This window comes from Narcine bancroftii, chromosome 1, assembly GCF_036971445.1.
Source record: "Narcine bancroftii isolate sNarBan1 chromosome 1, sNarBan1.hap1, whole genome shotgun sequence".
NCBI lineage: Eukaryota > Metazoa > Chordata > Chondrichthyes > Torpediniformes > Narcinidae > Narcine > Narcine bancroftii.
The window spans coordinates 100,072,386-100,090,277 of NC_091469.1; the positions used below are offsets into that span (position 1 = coordinate 100,072,386).

General features: G+C 43.4%; 1 protein-coding gene across 9 annotated transcripts in view; it reads right to left on the reverse strand.

The window, feature by feature from the left end:
- fkbp15a (FKBP prolyl isomerase family member 15a) overlaps positions 1-17,892 on the reverse strand; it is a 183,847-nt gene that overhangs the window by 92,184 nt on the left and 73,771 nt on the right. For all 9 annotated transcript variants that reach the window (XM_069933733.1, XM_069933701.1, XM_069933715.1 and 6 more), the window contains 2 exons: positions 16,405-16,453; positions 8,268-8,384 (listed from right to left, as the gene is read on the reverse strand). In XM_069933733.1, coding sequence (XP_069789834.1) covers positions 8,268-8,384; positions 16,405-16,453 — 166 coding nt within the window. The remainder of the gene's footprint in view (positions 1-8,267; positions 8,385-16,404; positions 16,454-17,892) is intronic.

Below are 17,892 nucleotides of genomic sequence, written 5' to 3' on the forward strand. Positions count from 1 at the left end.
ATGCTGACTACATCTCCACAGGGACCAAATAGGTTTCCCTCAGGTCAAGCAAAGGGTGAACTTGAGCTACCTACTCCTGACCTGTAACATTATCCTCCTAAAGTTATATCCTAAAGTTTAACATTACATATGTTGAAAGAAGAGAAAACATGCAGATGTTGTTGAAAATTTTCAATAAATATTTAGTTCGGCCCTCGACTTAGTCCAAGTTTTTAATTTTGGCCCTCCGTGAATTTGAGATTGACACCCCTGCTTTATGTCCACGGTTTCATAACTCCTAAGGAAATGGGCAAATTACAATTTTTCTCAAGCAAAAAATTTCAGTCACAATTGAGTCTAGAGCAGTGGTTCTCAATCTTCCCTTTGCATACCACCTTAAGTAACCCTTAATAATCATGGACCACTTATGGCATAGGGATTACTTAAGGTGGAATGTGCGTTTAGGGTGGCAGTTTGAAAACCACTGCTCTATAAGATCAATGCTTTTTTTAAGAGAAAGGAACGAGAGGAGAAAGAAAAAAGAGAAAGGAAGGGGAGGTGGAAGAAAAAAGAGAAAGGAAGGAGAGGGGAAAGAAAAGCCCAAAGAACACACAAAAACAGATTTTTTTTATTTAATATGTCACAATATAACCAATCTCTAACAATATATACACAAACTTTGTACGTATATATACATAGTGACTTTTTCCATTTTTTTCCTCAACCCCCCATCCCTACCACTCCCCCAATGACAATAGAGTGAAAAGAGAGTCAAAAGAGAAAATAAAAAAGAGTTTTACATATTGTGAGATTTTTTTTCCCTTACGTATACGTTTTTTTCATTTGGAGTTAAGAGTTTGCGGTTACAAATAAATTTTATATATTGGTCCCAAATTGTTCATATTGTTCATAATTGTCACTTAAATTATAAGTAATTTTCTCTAATGGAATACATTTGTTCATTTCTGTGAGCCACCGCTGTATTTTCAAGGTTGTTTACATTTTCCAAGTTATCATTATGCTGTGGCAGCGCACATCCTCATGGCAAACCGGCCCCGCTTGTATCGCCACGTGGCGGGGCAGCCATGGGAAAATGGCGTTGTCAGAGGTTTCTCTCTGACTCCAGCATCTCTTCCAGTGTGCACTCTGGGCGTCACAATGCACCAGGTGACTAAGCTCATGCTGCCCTTAAAGGGGCACGCTGAATTTGAATAAAAACAGTCGTTAACAACCTTCGGTGTGGCAGCAGTGATTTCCTTCAGCTCCTGCAAGCGCCACAGTGGTGACCCCAAAGGGCCCAAACAGCTATCTGGACCCAGTGAATGATGGACGCAGCTGAGGTGAACCCAGTTGCCCTCAAACTCCACCCCCCCCTTATGGCCCACAGATGTAGTTCGGTCAGGTGGAGGCACAATTCCACTTCCACAACATCTCAGCCGACGCCACAAAATTTTACCACGTCGTGGGTGCACTGGACCAAGACACAGCAGCGAGGGTGGACAACATGATTCACCAGCCATCAGCAGTGGCCAAGTATACCACCCTCAAAAATCTACTCCTGGGGAAGTTTGGCCTCACTCCCCAGCAGCGTGCTTCCAGGCTCTTACACCTGGATGGGTTGGGGGAAATCGCAGCCCCTCAGCCCTCATGGACGAAATGTTAGCCCTGGCGGAGGATCATGAACCGTGTTTCCTCTTCCACCAGATATTCCTTGAACAGATACCAGAAGATACCCGGCTCCATCTGTCCTAAGAGGACTTTTCCGACCCCGAAAGGTCACAGCCATGGCAGATGCCCTCTGGTGCGCAAAACAGGAGAACCAGGCAGCTCTCAGTCAAGTCTCCAAGCCGGGGCCCCGCCATCCGCAGGATACCCACAAGCACATGCCGGAGGAAACCCAGTCAACATGGTGCTTTTATTACCAGCGCTGGGGAGTGAAAGCCCACAAGTGCTGCCAGCCCCGTGACTTCCAGGGAAATGGCCAGGCCAACCGCCGTTGATGGCTGCGACAGTTGGCCACGTGAACAGACTCCTTTACATCACTGACAAGCCAACGGGCCGCCGGTTCCTGGTGGACACACGGGCCGAGCTGAGCACCCTTCCCCCCTACAACGCTGCAAACTTGCACCCAGACCCCCGGTCCAACCCTGCAGGCTGCCAATGGTTCCGCAATCAAGACCTATGGCATCCGTAGGGCACAGATACAGATCAGGGATGAAAAGTTCACTTGGAGGTTCTTCCTGGCCTCGGTGGGCACCGCGCTGTTAGGGGCTGACTTCTTAAGGTTTCACGGTCTGCTGGTGGACGTGAGGGGTAGGAGGCTGCTCAATGCCCACACATTTCGCTCAGTGCACCTGGGCTCGGCGGACGACGACAGACCCAAATTCGCCACCGCCTACCACCCACAGTCTAACAGGTTGGTAGAGAGGTTCCACTGACACCTTAAGTCTCTCTGATGGCAAGATTTTCCAGCCCCGACTGGGTGAACAAGTTGCCCTGGGTTCTCCTTGGGAATTAGGATGGCGCCCAAGGAGGACCTGCAAGCCTCATCAGCAGAAATGGTTTATGGCCGAATTCTTCGGCTCGGAGGTCGAGATGATGCACAACGAAGGTGAGCGGCTTGTGGACCTCCGTAAACGGCTGGACAACCTAATCCCACTGCCCCCATTGCTCCACGGCACCTTGACCGGAAGATCTGGATGTGGTGCAATTTATGTTCGTCTGGAGAGGACCACAGAGGGCCCCGCTGCAGCGCCCATACGAAGGACCATACAAGGTTCTCCAGTGGTCGGGTGGGACTTAGATGTGGGGGGCAGGGAAAAACTGTTTACTGTGGACCACTTAAAGGCTGCTCATTTGGACTTATCACAATCGGTGCAGAAGGCCGCTAAAGCGACAGAACACGTAGCCGGTTCTGGGGGTGGTTGTGTGGCGGCGCACATCTTCATGGTGAACCAGCCCCGCTTGTATAGCCACGTGGCGGGGCAGCCATGGGAAGATGGCATCGTCAGAGGTTTCTCTCTGACTCCAGCATCCCTTCCAACGCACACCCTGGGCAGGGATTACAATGTCACAATGCACCAGGTCATGCTGCCCCTAAACGGGCACGATGAATTTAAATAAAAACAGTCATTAATGACCTTCGGTATGGCAGCAGCGATTTCCTTCAGCTCCTGCAAGTGCCACAATGCATTTTTTAGCCGCTGCTAGTGGAATCTTGATAAATCATTTTTGTAATCTGTTTATATTTAATTTTAACTCTTTATATTGCTTTACAGAAAATTTTTGGGGTCTTTTTGTAATTTGATCTAGTATTGAATTTAAAACCTCCCAAAGGGGTTTCACTTTTGCACCTGTCCAAACTGAACGTATCATTGTACCAATTTCTTGTTTACAGCGAAAGCATTTATCAGATAATGTTGGGTTCCATTTTAAAATTTTTTAAAAATCTAACGTATAGTTTGCAAAGCCAATTATATTGTATCATTCGACACTGAGCATTTATTTTATTTGTCATAGTGCCCACACACAATTCCTTCCAAGTTTCATTATTTGTATGTTTAAGTCATTTTCCCAATTGCAAACTGGGTGGAGATTTTAATTTTAGCTTTGATCCATTATTAGATAAAAATTGGTAAATATACAAAACAAATAAAGTAGCTAAATTTACATGGAGTTCAATGCAAGATATGAAAATAATAGACATATGAAGAAAACAAAACCCAAAAGATAAAGATTACTCATATTATTCTAACAGACATAAGACCAACTCTGGGATTGATATGTTTTTACTTTCAGCCCAAATACAAAGGAGAGTCCAAGATGTTGAATATAAAGCAAGATTGTCATCAGATCACTCAACCTTATGGCTAACAATTACATTGGAGGATACTCCAATTAAAGGATATAGATAGAGTCTTAACCCCATCTAAAAAGACAAGATTTTAGGCAATTTTAAGAACAAATTAAAATATATTTTGATATGAATGCAAATTATGTAACAGATATATTTATATTATGGAATACAATGAAAGCCTTTATTAGAGGGCAAATAACGTTATACAACTAAAATGAAAAAAAGAATATTACCAAGAAATAGAAAAATTAGAAAAAGATATAGTAAGTCAAGAGAAAGACTTAATGAAAGGAAAAAATAAAGGAATAAAAAAGACAACTGACAGAGAAAAATTTGAAATATGATGATATGATGCATTACAAACATACCAAGTGGAAAAAAACAATGAAAATGAAACAAAGATACTATGAAATAGGAGAGAAACCCCACAAAATCTTGGGCTTGGCAATTAAAGACAGAGCAAATAACATAAAACTATTGTTGCAGTAAGGAAAGGAAATAATCAGATCTCATATAAACCACAAGAGATTAATGAAAAGTTCAGGAGATGTTATAAGCAATTATAGAGAAGAATAGGGAAAAAAGATAAATTTTTATCAAGTATCGAGTTACGCCAGTTAGATTCAGAAGAACAAAGTAAATTAGCAAATCCCCTAACAATCACTGAAATATGATACATTAATGACTTTACCAAATAATAGACGGATTCCCTTCAGAATTTTACAAAACCTTTAATAACTTATTATTTCCCCCTTTTTTAGATGTAATAAAACAGGTGGAAAAAAATCAGAACCTCACTGAATCTTGCAAGATGGCAATAATCACAGTAATTCCGAAAACAGGGAAAGACCCATTATCACCATCATCATACAGACCAATTTCCTTATTAAATACTGATTATAAATTAATTGCAAAATTATTAGCAAATAGATCATCAAATTGTTTACTGCAGTTGGTGAAATCAGATCAATCGGGATTTATTAAGAATAGAAGGGCAGCAAATAATGTATGTAAATTTATCAATCTGATACATAGGGCACAAGAAAATAAAGAACCAACAGTGGCAATAACTCTAGATGCAGAGAAGGCCTTTGATAGGCTGGAATGGAGCTTTGTCTTACAGTACGACAGAAATTTAAATTATCAGAAAAATGTATTAATTGGATCAAAGCCCTATATAATAATCCCAAGGCAAGAGTGCTAACCCATGGTTATATTTCAGATTATTTCAAATTGAGTAAGTCTACTATCACCTTCCCTTTTTGCCTCGGCAATAGAACCATTGGCAGAAATTATAACAGACAGAATAATAAAGGTTATAAGGATTAAATAGGAAGAATTTAAAATTAGTTTATTTGCAGATGACATTATTGTATATTTAATACATCCTAAAGAATCAATAAAGAGGTTACATACCAAATTTAAAGAATATGGAACAATTTCAGGATACAAAGTTAACACTGATAAAAGTGAAGTAATGCCAATAAATACGACAAACTATACACAATGTAAAAAAGAATCCCCTTTTAAATGGCAGACACAGGTAATATGTTATTTAGGCATCAGAATAATAAATCTGTTTCAACTAAATTATCAACCGTTAATGGAAAAACTACAAAAAGACAGAGAATAGGAAAGACTTGCCAATAACTGTAATAGGGAGAGTAAACTGTATCAAAATGAATATATTCAATTCAAATGCTACCTATTCCCGTAACAAAGAAATTTTTTTCCAAAATTGTTAAGAAAATTTTAATGGAAAGGTAAGAAACCAAGAATAGCCATGGAAAAGCTGATAGGGACAAATAAACAACATGGGGGTTTCTGGGAAATAACCTACTGACATTTGAACAGCTAAAAGATAAATATGGAATATCACATGGTTCAATATTTTCATACTATCAATTAAAAACATATTTTTTAAAAGCTGGGAAATGATCTAAGACAACCTGAAGGTAGTACCTTTGAATATATAATCATGAACACTATGATAATTAAAAAGTTTATTACAAATATATATTAACTTACAAGACAAAGGAAAAGATGAGGCAACAAAAATAGATCTTTGAGGAAAAGTGGAAGATGATTAGGTGGAAGGATGTGGATGAAGATTTGCACTTTCCATTATTGGTGACTCCAAGAAGGAAGATTAAAACATCTCACAGGCAACTTTGATCCAGAAGAGATAAGTAATGATAAAGGGTGGTACAATGTTATAAATATTGGAAGTATAAAGGTCACAGAAGCAAAGAGAAATACTTTAAACTTGGCAAGAGTCAGAGTAATGGAGAGTTTAACATAGGGAATAGGCATGAAAACATTTTGCTGATGGATTTGCAGACTTGTGGAGACAGGAGAGGAGTATAGGAGCCCAATCAAGAGTAATCAAGTCTGGAAATGAGTAAGATACAGCTGAGTATCTCCGCTGATGGTCAAAGACAAAGCTGAAGTCAATTAGAATAATATGCACATGAACAGGAAGATTTAACTTATGACAGTAATTGGCAAGGGAGATCAGCAAGCTCCAAGTGTTTGGATCTTGCAACAAAGGGCAAGCCCAATTGCTTTGGTTGTTTGTGTGTGTGTGGGGGGGGAGGGGGGAATAAAAAAAAATACAGATGCAGACCATGAATAATTTAAAATCTGATCAATTACCTCTCTGTCCCATAATTAGGCACAATGAAGTAAGCTTCAATGAAGTAGCCAAAAGGGAAAAGATTTTTGTTTAATGATGAAACATTTGTTTTGAATAATTGGTCCCCTCTTTCAAAAGTGTAAAGAATGACTATTCAAGAAAAAGATAATCATATTTCTACTCAAAGGGTATGAGGTTACTGGAGGAAAGTAGGGGTGAGATAAAAGATCATACACAATCATAATAAATGGCATAGGAAGTACAAGAAGCTGAATGATATACAATTGCTGTAGTTCGTTAAGTGAGTTGATGTTTGCATTACTAATCTATATCATGAGTGTGAGTGAATTATACTACATAACCAAGTACAATACACTTTAATGACAGTTGTGAGAGATAGGCTGCAAAGATCACAACAGAATTACTCATTCCCTAATTATAACAAATAAAATTTCAAGGAAACGATCAGCATCAAACAACGTCACCTTCATCCACAAGAGCAGACACTATGATATAAACTTCTGTGTTTCTATTTGTTATGTCATAGACCAGCAGCAATAGAAATTCACCAAGAAAATGCTATAATCAGAACAATAATTTTTGTTTATAATTATTAATAATATCATATTGTTGCACTAGGGCTGCAGCAAACGAAAGAACCACACAGAGTCCAAAGCGAGTTGAACCAACTAACTGATTTTACTGGAACTCTCGAACAACTTATCAGCACTTCCCCCATGATCCTTTGCGGACACTCCCCCCCCCCCCCCCCCCCCACCACACACACACACACTGTGACGTCAGCAAGTGCAGGCCTGCCCCTCTGTGAAGCAGTTTGCTTGTAGATCAGTGCAACCCACTATATGACCCCTCACCGTGGTGTGTGGTATTGTGTTTGTGTGTGTGTTACCCAAACCATTACAGCTTAGCCACAATTCTGAAAATTTCAAAGTTCAGTCTTGAAAATGTGTTGAAATTCAGAATCTTTAAACTGATGTTCAGAAGTAATTACGGAGTAGGTGAGACACTGAGTCATCAAACTTCTCCAAAGTTACAAAATCTTGTCAATTTGCTTTCAGAGAAATGTTTCTTGATACGGATGATTTTTCACAGTTCCCCTCTTCCTTGAATAGAGGTTATGGAACTTGTGACTTCCACAATGTTTCTACGAACCCAAACAAGAGTTAAAGGATATAACCATCAAAATGGTCACAATCCAAAAGCAAGAATGATCTTGCTTTCTTTACCTTGATACAGGTCAGTCAAAAGTGACCATTACAATGGCCACAGCAAATCATTGCTCTCCTCTGACAAGGAGAAACAGCTGAAGTGACCATCTTCCCCAAAGTCACTTTATTTCTGCCTCTCCAAATGACTTTCTGATGAATTAAAATGCTTTCTTCGAGTGCCTTAATCACATGACTGGCTTTAGCAATACTGGTTCAGTTTCAATTTCCCAAAAGCCTGAGACATATGGCAGATGGCCTCTTATTTGAACAGATGTCTTCTTTATGCAAACATGCATTGTTATAGTATTTCAATTGAACAATAATAATGCTGTTTACAGTTTTGAATGTGGGTTGTTATCTGAGTTTCTTTCCCTGTTCCAACTCCCAAAGTAACTTTGCTAAAAAATAACATACAACAGAAGCTTGCAACATACTTAAGTCACAGTAAGATTTATAATGACTAAACTCAGGACAAGGATGGAGTTTGTACAGTATGTATTTTTATAAATTCAATTCAAGATTATTTCCAACTCTGCCACATGTACATAATAAAGTTTTAACTTTTTACCTCAAGTTCAGAATCACTGGAGTCAGGCTGAGCAGAAAGAGCTCCCGCAAGAAATGGCATTGGTTGTCCCATTTTTGCCATTCGAGAAATCAGTTTGGCTTTTGTGGTATCTGGATTCTATGAGAAAGGACAGAAAGAATAAATATAACCAAATACAAGTAGATGGCAACTCCCACTAATTTAGGAAGTGAATCAAAAGCAAAAAGGTGGAAAATTTGCGATGGCAGGAGACTGCAAATGCTGAAGACTGAAGCTAAACTCAATCTGATGTCTTGACTGTAGTGGCAAGTTCAAGTTTAGTATCACTCAATTGCACAAATACAACCCGATGAAACAGCATTCTCCAGTCCTCGATGCAAAACATGCAGACACACAACCAGACATAACATACATACAGACAAACAATACATTTAAAGGACAGGTATTCCTAAATATGAGTCTCAGATGGTTAGTGCGAGAAGTTCTTTTGATTGTTCAGCATTCCCACTGTCTGTGGGAAGAAGTTGTTTCTCAGCCTGGTGATGTTGACTCTGATACTTCTATATGTTTTTCCCGACAGGAATAGCTGAAATATGCTACTGTATGTGCATGGTGGTAGGGAACCTCAATGATTTTGTGTGCCCTCTTCAAACAACAATCCCAGTAGATCAAGTTGGGGGGAGGGGGAGTAGGAGGAGGCCCAGTGATCCATTCTGCTACTCTTATGGTCCTGTAGATGGACCTCCAATCCATTTCTCTACAGCAACCATACCACACTGTGATTCAGCCGGCCAGGTCTCTCTCAACAGAGGTCCTGTAGAAGGTTGACGTGATGGTGGCTGGTTGCCTTCCCGCTTCATTCTTCTCCAGAAATGCAGTGGCTGTTGCATCTTCCTGACAAGTGAGGAGATGTTGTGTCCAGGATAGGACTCTACTTAAGTGGACTCCAAGGAACTTGGTGCTCTCTACTCTCTCTACTACAGAAATATTGATGTGCAGTGGAAGGTAATTGTTCCTGGTCTTCCTGAAGTCCATGATAATCTCCTTCATCTTGTTCACATTGAGACCCAGGTTGTTACTCTTGCACCATAATCACAAGATTTTCCACCTTTTCTCTGTAGTGCAACTCATTGTTGTGGTTGATGAGGCCAACTACTGTTGTGCCATCTGCAAACCTGATGACTCTGTTGGATGCAGTCATGGATCAGTAGCATGAAAAGGAGCAGGATGAGCATGCAGCCCTGAGGTGCGCCAGTACTCACTGTAATGGTGCTTAACATTCTGCTGCCAATGTGGACAGACTGTGATCTTTCTGTTAGGAAGTCCAGACTCCAGTTAGAGAGGGGTGTTGAGCCCCAGTTAGGACAGCTTCTTCACCAGCCTCTGGGGAATGATCGCATTAAATGCCGAGCTGAAGTCAATGAAGTCAATGAAGCTGAAGCCTGGTGTATGAGGTGTCATTTTCCAGGTGGGTCAGGATGGAGTGAAGGTACAAGGCTATAGCATCATCAGTAGAACAAAAGTACTGGAGAAACTCAGCAGGTCACACAGTGTCTTTGAGAAACAAAGGGATATAACCAACATTTCAGGCCTGAGCCCTTCATAAAGATATGAAGGATATTTTATTCAGGCCCCTGAATAAAAAGGTGAGGGGGAGGAAGAGAGGAGGCAAGAAGAGGCATGAGTACATGATGAATGAACAAACCTTTTTCTCCCATTGACGCTGCTCAACCTGATGAATTCCTCCATCAGATTGTGTTTAGGATGAAAAATCAGTTTGTTAATATAAAAGGGGCTTAACATTTTAACTTTAGAACTGGAGCACAGAATCCTGTATATCTCAAAGAACTGGCAGAAATAGCAAATTCTTCTGTTGGTTGTTCATCTGCAATAATGGCTTCATTTTCCTCTCCCGATCAGCACAGGACCACTTGCTGGGCATTTCCCAAAACTCTGAATTTCAACACTTTTACAAATTCCTTTCTTTGTTTTCTCTAATCAATTATTTTCCCTTTATCCAGTCATTATTTCCTCTACTCTCTCTGCCACTTTGAACTGTGAAAGAGAGAAAGCAAGTTAGTTTTGTCTAAAAGGTCTTCCATCCGAAATGTTATCTGCTCCTTTTTCCACTCCATACAGTGCCCTCCATAAAGTATGGGACAAATACACTTTTTTCCTTTATTTGCTCATGTGCTCCATCATTCTACATTTGTAATCAAACAATTCACATATGAGTAAAGTGCACATTCCAGATTTTATTCAAGGTTATTTGCATACATTTTGGTTTGACCATATAGAAATTACAGCACTTTTTATACATAATCCCCTCATTTCAGGGCACCATAATATTTGGGACATAACAATGGCATGTAGATTAAAGTAGTCATGTTTAGTATTTTGTTGCATATCCCTTGCATGCATTGACAGCTTGAAGCCTATGATTCATAGTTGTCACCAGGTGCTGAGTTTCTTCTCTGGTGATTCTCCGCCAGGTCTCTATTGCAGTCATCTTCAGCTCCTGCTTGTTTCATCTGGCCATCCTGTTTCTATGGCTAACTAGTGGTTTGCATCTTGCAGTGCAGCCTCTGTATTTCTGTTCATGAAGTTTTCTGTGGACAGTAGTCACTGACACATCCACACCTGCCTCCTAAAGAGTTTTTCTGATCTGTCGGACAGGTGTGTGGGATTTTTCTTTGTAATGAGATAAATTCTTCTGTCATCAACAGTGGAGGTCTTCCTTGGCCCACCAGTCCCTTTGTGATTACTTAGTGCACCAGTAAACTCTTTCTTCTTAATGAAGTTCCAAACAGTTGATTTTGGTCATCCTAAAGTTTGGGCTATGTCTCTTACTGTTTTATTCTTGTTTTTCAGCCTCATAATGGCTTCTTTGGCTGCAATTTCTACATGGTCAAACAAAAATATATACAAATATCCTTGAATAAAACCTGGAATGTGCATTTTAATTACACATGAATTGTATGATTACAAATTTAAAACTGTGGAGTATAGGGGGGAATGAAAATAAAAAAGTGTCTTTTTCCCCAAACATTATGGAGGACACTGTACATGTCAGATTTGACTTGCTAAACTGCTTGCCAAACAAACACTTCTCACTGTACCAGGTATAATGTAACAATAAATTTTCATAAAAAACTTACCATGGCTGTAATATATACTACTGTGTAACGCCACGTGGCGGGGCAGCCATGGGAAGATGGCGCTGTCAGGCTTTCTCCCTGCCTCAAGTCTCCTGCCCAGCACGCACCTGGGACAGTGATTATGATGTCACAATGCACGAGGTGACTGAGCTCATGCTGCCCTTAAAAGGGCGGGTGCTGAATTTGAAAAAAAAGTCATTAACGACTTTCAATGTGGTGGCTGAGTCTTTCTTGGCTGTGTCCAGCACTACTTTGGTGACCCCGTTGAGCCCAGATGCTTCTCTGGTCTCAAAAACATGGATCCGACAGAGATCAACGCCGTTGCCATCAAACTGCCCCCTTTCTGGACCCATCGCCCGCATACGTGGTTCGGGCAGGCGGAGGCACAGTTTCAAATGAGAAACATTTCAGCAGATGCCACGATGTTCTACCACGTCCTGAGCGTGCTGAATGAAGAAACAGGAGACAGGGTGGATGATCTAATACACAACCCACTGGCCGAGGGTAAATATCTTGCCCTCAAGAACCTGCTCCTTGGCACTTTCGGGCTCTCCCCTCAGCAGCGTGCCTCCGGGCTCCTGCACCTCGACGGGCTTGGGGACCACATACCATCGGCCCTAATGGACGAGATGCTGGCGCTGGCGGAGGATCACAAACCTTGTTTCCTATTCCGTCAGATCTTCCTCGAACAGATGCCCGGGGACATCCAACTAATCCTGGTGGATAAGGACTTCACAGATCCACGCCGAGTCACAGCCCGAGTGGACACCCTCTGGTGCACCAAGAGGGAGAATGAAGCAGCCCTCAGTCAGGTTGCGCGACCAAGAGCCAGCCGGCCGCAACATTCCCCCAAGCACAACCCGGAGGAACACCATTCCACCTGGTGTTTTTACCATCAGCGCTGGGGAGCGCAAGCTCATAAGTGCTGACAACCGTGTGACTACCAGGGGAAACGACCCAGCCAGCCACCATTGATGGTTGCGATGGATGGCCATGTGGACAGCCTCCTTCACGTTACTGACAAGTCCACTGGCCGACCTTTCTTGGTGGACACAGGAACGGAGCTGAGCGTCCTGCCCCCCACCGCCCTTGAGACATGCACCCAATCTCGTGTTCCCACCCTGCGGGCCGCCAACGGTTCCGCCATCAAGACCTTCGGTACCCACGGGGTGCAGATCCAGATCGGGAAAGACAAATCCCGCTGGAAGTTTGTGTTAGCCTCAGTGGGCCAACTTCCTGAGGGCACACGGACTGTTAGTTGACATGAAGGGCAAGAGGCTGGTCAATGTTCGCACCTTCCATTTGGTGCGCCTGGTTGCCACAAACACCTGCAGGCCCGAGATCGCTGCCATCGCCACTTCCAGGGATGAGTATTCAAACGTACTCCATGAGTTACCTGCCATCCTTCAACCACGATTCAGCGCCACCTTACCCCAGCACGGGGTATACCACCATATCTCCACGCAGGGCCCCCCAAGCTGGGCAGACGACTTCCGCCCGAGAAGCTGCAACTGGCAAAGGAGGAGTTTTCCTGGCTACAGGAGTTGGGGATTGTCTGTCGCTTGGGCAGTGCCTGGGCATCCCCTCTCCACATGGTCCCTAAATCCTCCAGGGGCTGGAGACCCTGTGGTGATTACCAGCGTTTGAACAACGCGACCACACTGGACAGGTACCCGGTTCCCCACATTCAGGACTTCTTGGCCAATCTCCACAGCATGCAAGTCTTCTCCCAGGTCGATCTTGTGCCGGGGTATCATCAGATCCCAGTCCACCCCGAGGACATCGGCAAGATAGCGATCATCACTCCCTTTGGCCTCTTTGAATTCCTGAGTATGCCTTTCGGCCACAAGAACACAGTCCAGACTTTTCAGCGCCTCATGGACGCAGAGGATAGGGACTTGGAGTGCTGAGATTAGGGTAGAACCACACCTAGATTTGAAGGGATGTTACAGTTAATGAAGGGGTGGGGGAAGTGGTGAAGTAGATGGTAATCAAAAGAGTACATGTGGGGGACATTCTCTCAAGTGTATATATTTCAATGCAAGGAGCATCATAAGAAAAAGGATGAGCTTACAGCATGGATTGACACATGGCAATATATTGTAGCCATCCGTGAAACTTGGTTGCAGGAGGGGCACTATTGGCAGCTAAATATTCCACAAAGAGCACAAGCCCCACCTCCATACCCTGTTTGCCTGACTGGCGGAGTTTGGCCTCACGGTTAACATGGCCAAGTGCCAGTTCGGCAAGCAGGCGCTGTAGTTCCTGGGACACACCATCTCGGCAGCAGGGGCTGCCCCGGTGCCAGAGAAGGTCACAGCCATCCAGCAGTTCCCCAAGCCAACCACCCTCAAGGGCCTGCAGGAGTTCGTGGGGATGGTGTATTTTTTAATCATCGCTCCATCCCCGGCGCCGCCCGCACCATGCGACCACTTCGCATTGATCGCTGCTAAGGAGAAAGTCCTGACCTGGTCAGAGGAGGCAGAGACCACTTTTGCCACAACAGAGGCTCTTGCCAATGCAACTCTATTGGTGCACCCACGCCCGGAGGCACACACAGCACTCTTGGTAGACACCTCAGCCACGGTAGTAGGGGGCGTACTTGAGCAGCAGCTCAACGGACAGTGGCACCCGCTGGCCTTCTTTAGCAAACAGCTGCGCCTGCCGAGGTCAAGAACAGTGCTTTCGACCAGGAGCTCCTGGCACTGTACCTGGCCATCCGGCACTTTCGATACGATGTTCTCGGACCTCAAGGGCTTCACACAGGCACTTGTGATGGCCAAAGGTCCGTGGTTGGCTCCCCAGCAACGCCACCTCTCCTACCTGTCAGAGTTCACCACTGACATCAGGCACATGGCAGACAAAGACAACGTCGTAGCGGATGCTCTCTCTCGTCCAGCGATCAACACTCTCGCCCCCGGCCTTGACTATGCACAGTTAGCACAGGCCCAGGAGCTGGACACAGAGACACAGGCTCTCCGGACCGACATCTCAGGCCTCGAGCTCCAGGACATTCAGTTGCCCAACAGCCCGGACATGCTGCTCTGCAATCTCTGCACTGGCTCGCTGTGCCCAGTAGTCCCACCGCAATGGAGATTGAGGTTTTTCAGCTTAGTCCACGACCTAGCCCACCCCTCAGTGAAGACATTGGTGCGAATGGCAGCAGAGCGGTTTGTGTGGCACGGCTCAAAAAGGAGGTGGCCAAGATGGTGAAGAACTGCACCAGGTGCCGGGCCTCCAAGGTTTACTGGCATATGCAGGCCCCAATCCAGCAAATCGACCCAGCGGTGCTGAGATTTCAGCACATCCACGTCGACATCGTAGGTCCCCTGCCGGTATCCAGAGAAGCGCACTACCTTCTCACAATAGTTGATCGAACCACGAGATGGCCGGAGGCCGTTCCCATCAAAGAGGCTTCCACAGAGACGTGCGCCAGGAACCTAGTCAGTCATTGGATCACTAGGTTCAGAGTCCCGGCGCACATCACCAGTGACAGGGCGTCCAGTTCAACTCTGCGCTCTGGGCTCAGCCGGCGAACCTCCTGGGGGTTAAACTCCACCACACCACAGCCTACCACCCACAAGCAAATGGTTTGATGGAGAGGTTTCATCGTCATGTGAAATCTGCCCTCATGGTTCGCCTCACCGGCCCAAGCTGGGCAGACGAATTGTCCTGGGTCTTCCTCGGCATCAGAACAGCATCCAAGGAGGACCTACAGGCATCTTCTATGGAACTGGTCTACAGCACGCCGCTCTCGCTGCCTGGTGAGTTCTTTGGCCCAGAGCTCAATCTCACGTCCGACCATGCAAACCTTTTGGCAGATCTTCCTAAGAAACTATCCTCGCTAGCCACCACCACCACCCCCCCCCAACCTCCTTCGCATCATTGACACGTCGTCCCAAAGAGCTGAACTCTGCGGAATTCATATTTGTTCAGTGTGGCCCACATATGGCACCTTCACAATGCCTATACGAAGGTCCGTACAAGGTCCTCCAGCGGTCCGGCAGGACTTTCACTTTAAACATACGGGGTAAAGACGAACTTTTCACCATGGACCGTTTGAAGGCGACGCACTTAGACCTATCACGGCTGGTGCAGACGGCAATGCCCAAACACCAGGGCCACCCGCCCAAGCGGTGGGACGCGTAACTGGTTCTGGTGGGGGTTGTGTGCCAGTGCACTCTCTCATTGCGAACTGGTCCCGCGTGTAACACCACGTGGCGGGGCAGCCGTGGGAAGATGACGCTATCAGGGTTCCTCCCCGCCTCAAGTCTCCTGCCCAGCGTGTGCCTGGGGTAGCAATTATGACGTCACAATGCACAAGATAACTGAGCTCATGCTGCCCTTAAAAGGGCACACGATGAATTTGAATAAAAACAGTCATTAATGACTTTCAATGTGGTGGCCGAGTCTCTCTTGGCTGTGTCCAGCTCTACACTACCACCAATATTCAATGTAATTGCTTGTCTTCCTGATAGCACTTCCCAAACCCACATCTACCATCTGAAAGGACAAAGATTGAAGGGATATGGAATCAACCTTCAGGTTTCTCTACATTGCACATCATGCTGACATGAAAATATATTGTCCTGTCAGCTGCGTCTAAAACCAGAAAATCCTCCCCAACAATGTAATCTTAAACAGAGAAGTTACACCATTCAAAGTTGCTCCATGCCACCTTCTCAAGGCAATTGATGGATGAGGAATAAATTCTGGACTTCACAGGAACAACAACTCCCCAAAACAAGTAAAGAAATAAGCAAGCCAAGGTACCACTTTCAGCCATAATTACAAGAAAGTCACAAGAGAAGAATTAGAGATGAGCCAAGTTTCTGTACAAATTATTATGGAGAAACTTCAACAAGAAGTAGCTGTTTAATCATTTCTTCAGTCAAGAGATAAGACAGGAGATAAAAGGACAAGGAGTATTAAATATTCATAGCCAAAAGAAGCCTATAGTAGAAACCATTCAAAAAGGATGAATCAATCCACATACTTACTGAAAGCATGTCGTTTAATGAATTGGATTTTGCTCGTACCGTGTGCTCCCTGAAAAAAATGAATAATTGAAATAGAATTATGATCTCTGGTGGCAAAATTAACAACCATTAAACTAATGAGCCCTTTTGCTTCTTCCATTTTCAAATGATGCTGAAAAATTTTCAGAGTTCTTTTTACGAACAAACCAAACAGAAAACTGTCACTTCAGCTGCAGAACTCACTGCAAACCTTCAATACATCCTCGCCATCTTTACCACATCCATGTAAATCAATGGCTTTCAAACTTTTTCTTTCCACTCAAGTAATCCCTGTACCGTAGATGCTCTGTGATTAGTAAGGGATTACTTATGGTCATGTGCGGGTAGGGAAAAAGGGTTGAGAATCACTCCTCTACTCCCAATTGTAACTAAATATTTTGCCTGAGAAAAATTGTCATTGGTTCATTTCTTTTGGAGTTATGAAACTGTGCACATAACAAATCAATTGGGTATGATTAAAACAGTGGTTTTCAAATTTTTTCTTTCCACCCACATATCTCCTGAAGTAATCCCTTACTAATCAAGCCCCTTTGGTATAGAGATTGCTTAAGGTAGCATGTGCGTAGAAAGAAGAAGTTTGAAAACCACCGATGTAAACAAGAGCTGGATTGTACAGTGAAATTGTAAGGTGTGGTACAACGGAGGAGCACTGGTACTTCGCAAATCACTAATTGGGCATACACAAGATTGCACTGGAGCCAGCAGGAAGATGGTGACAGTGTTGCAACTTCATCGTTATGGTACGGATTTTAGACTCTTTGTATCGGACAACCCTAATTTAAAGGTGAAAATTTTATGTTTCAGATCATCCAATACAACGGTATACACAAAACATATTTTTTCTTGAGCACAGTTTGCACTACCAATGAGCAGACATTCTGCCTGGCCCACAGTAAAAAATCTCAGGGTTGTACGAGATGTCATATATGTACTTTGACAATGAATCTGAACTTTAAAATTTAAATTATTCATTGTTGCACTAAATGTCTGCAACATATCAAGATTTTAGAAACCACTATTAAGTCTTTATGATTCAAATTGTAGTTAGATGAAATCTCAAAATCAAAATCAGGGGCTCAGTTGCCAAATTCTCCATTCTAATTATAATCCTGCAAACTAATAAGATCATTTGGTGAAGCTTTTGTTAGTTTCCAGTTGAAAAATCTGAAGATCATTGCAAAACTGAAAAACTCTTAATCCTCTCATAAAGACCAGTGATCCAGCCCTCTAAGATTGACATTGTCCTATTGTTGTTCTTGAAATAAATTGTTTAAATTAAATTATTCCCTGCCAGGAACTCCTCTCAGAAATCCCATTAGTTCACCAACGATTGCAAAACCCTGACCAATGATGATCAGGTGATGAGATGATAAATTTTATCACAATCATTCAGGTCAAAATAGCCAGAATTTGATCTTAAACAAGTCCATGAGCAGGAAAACTATACCA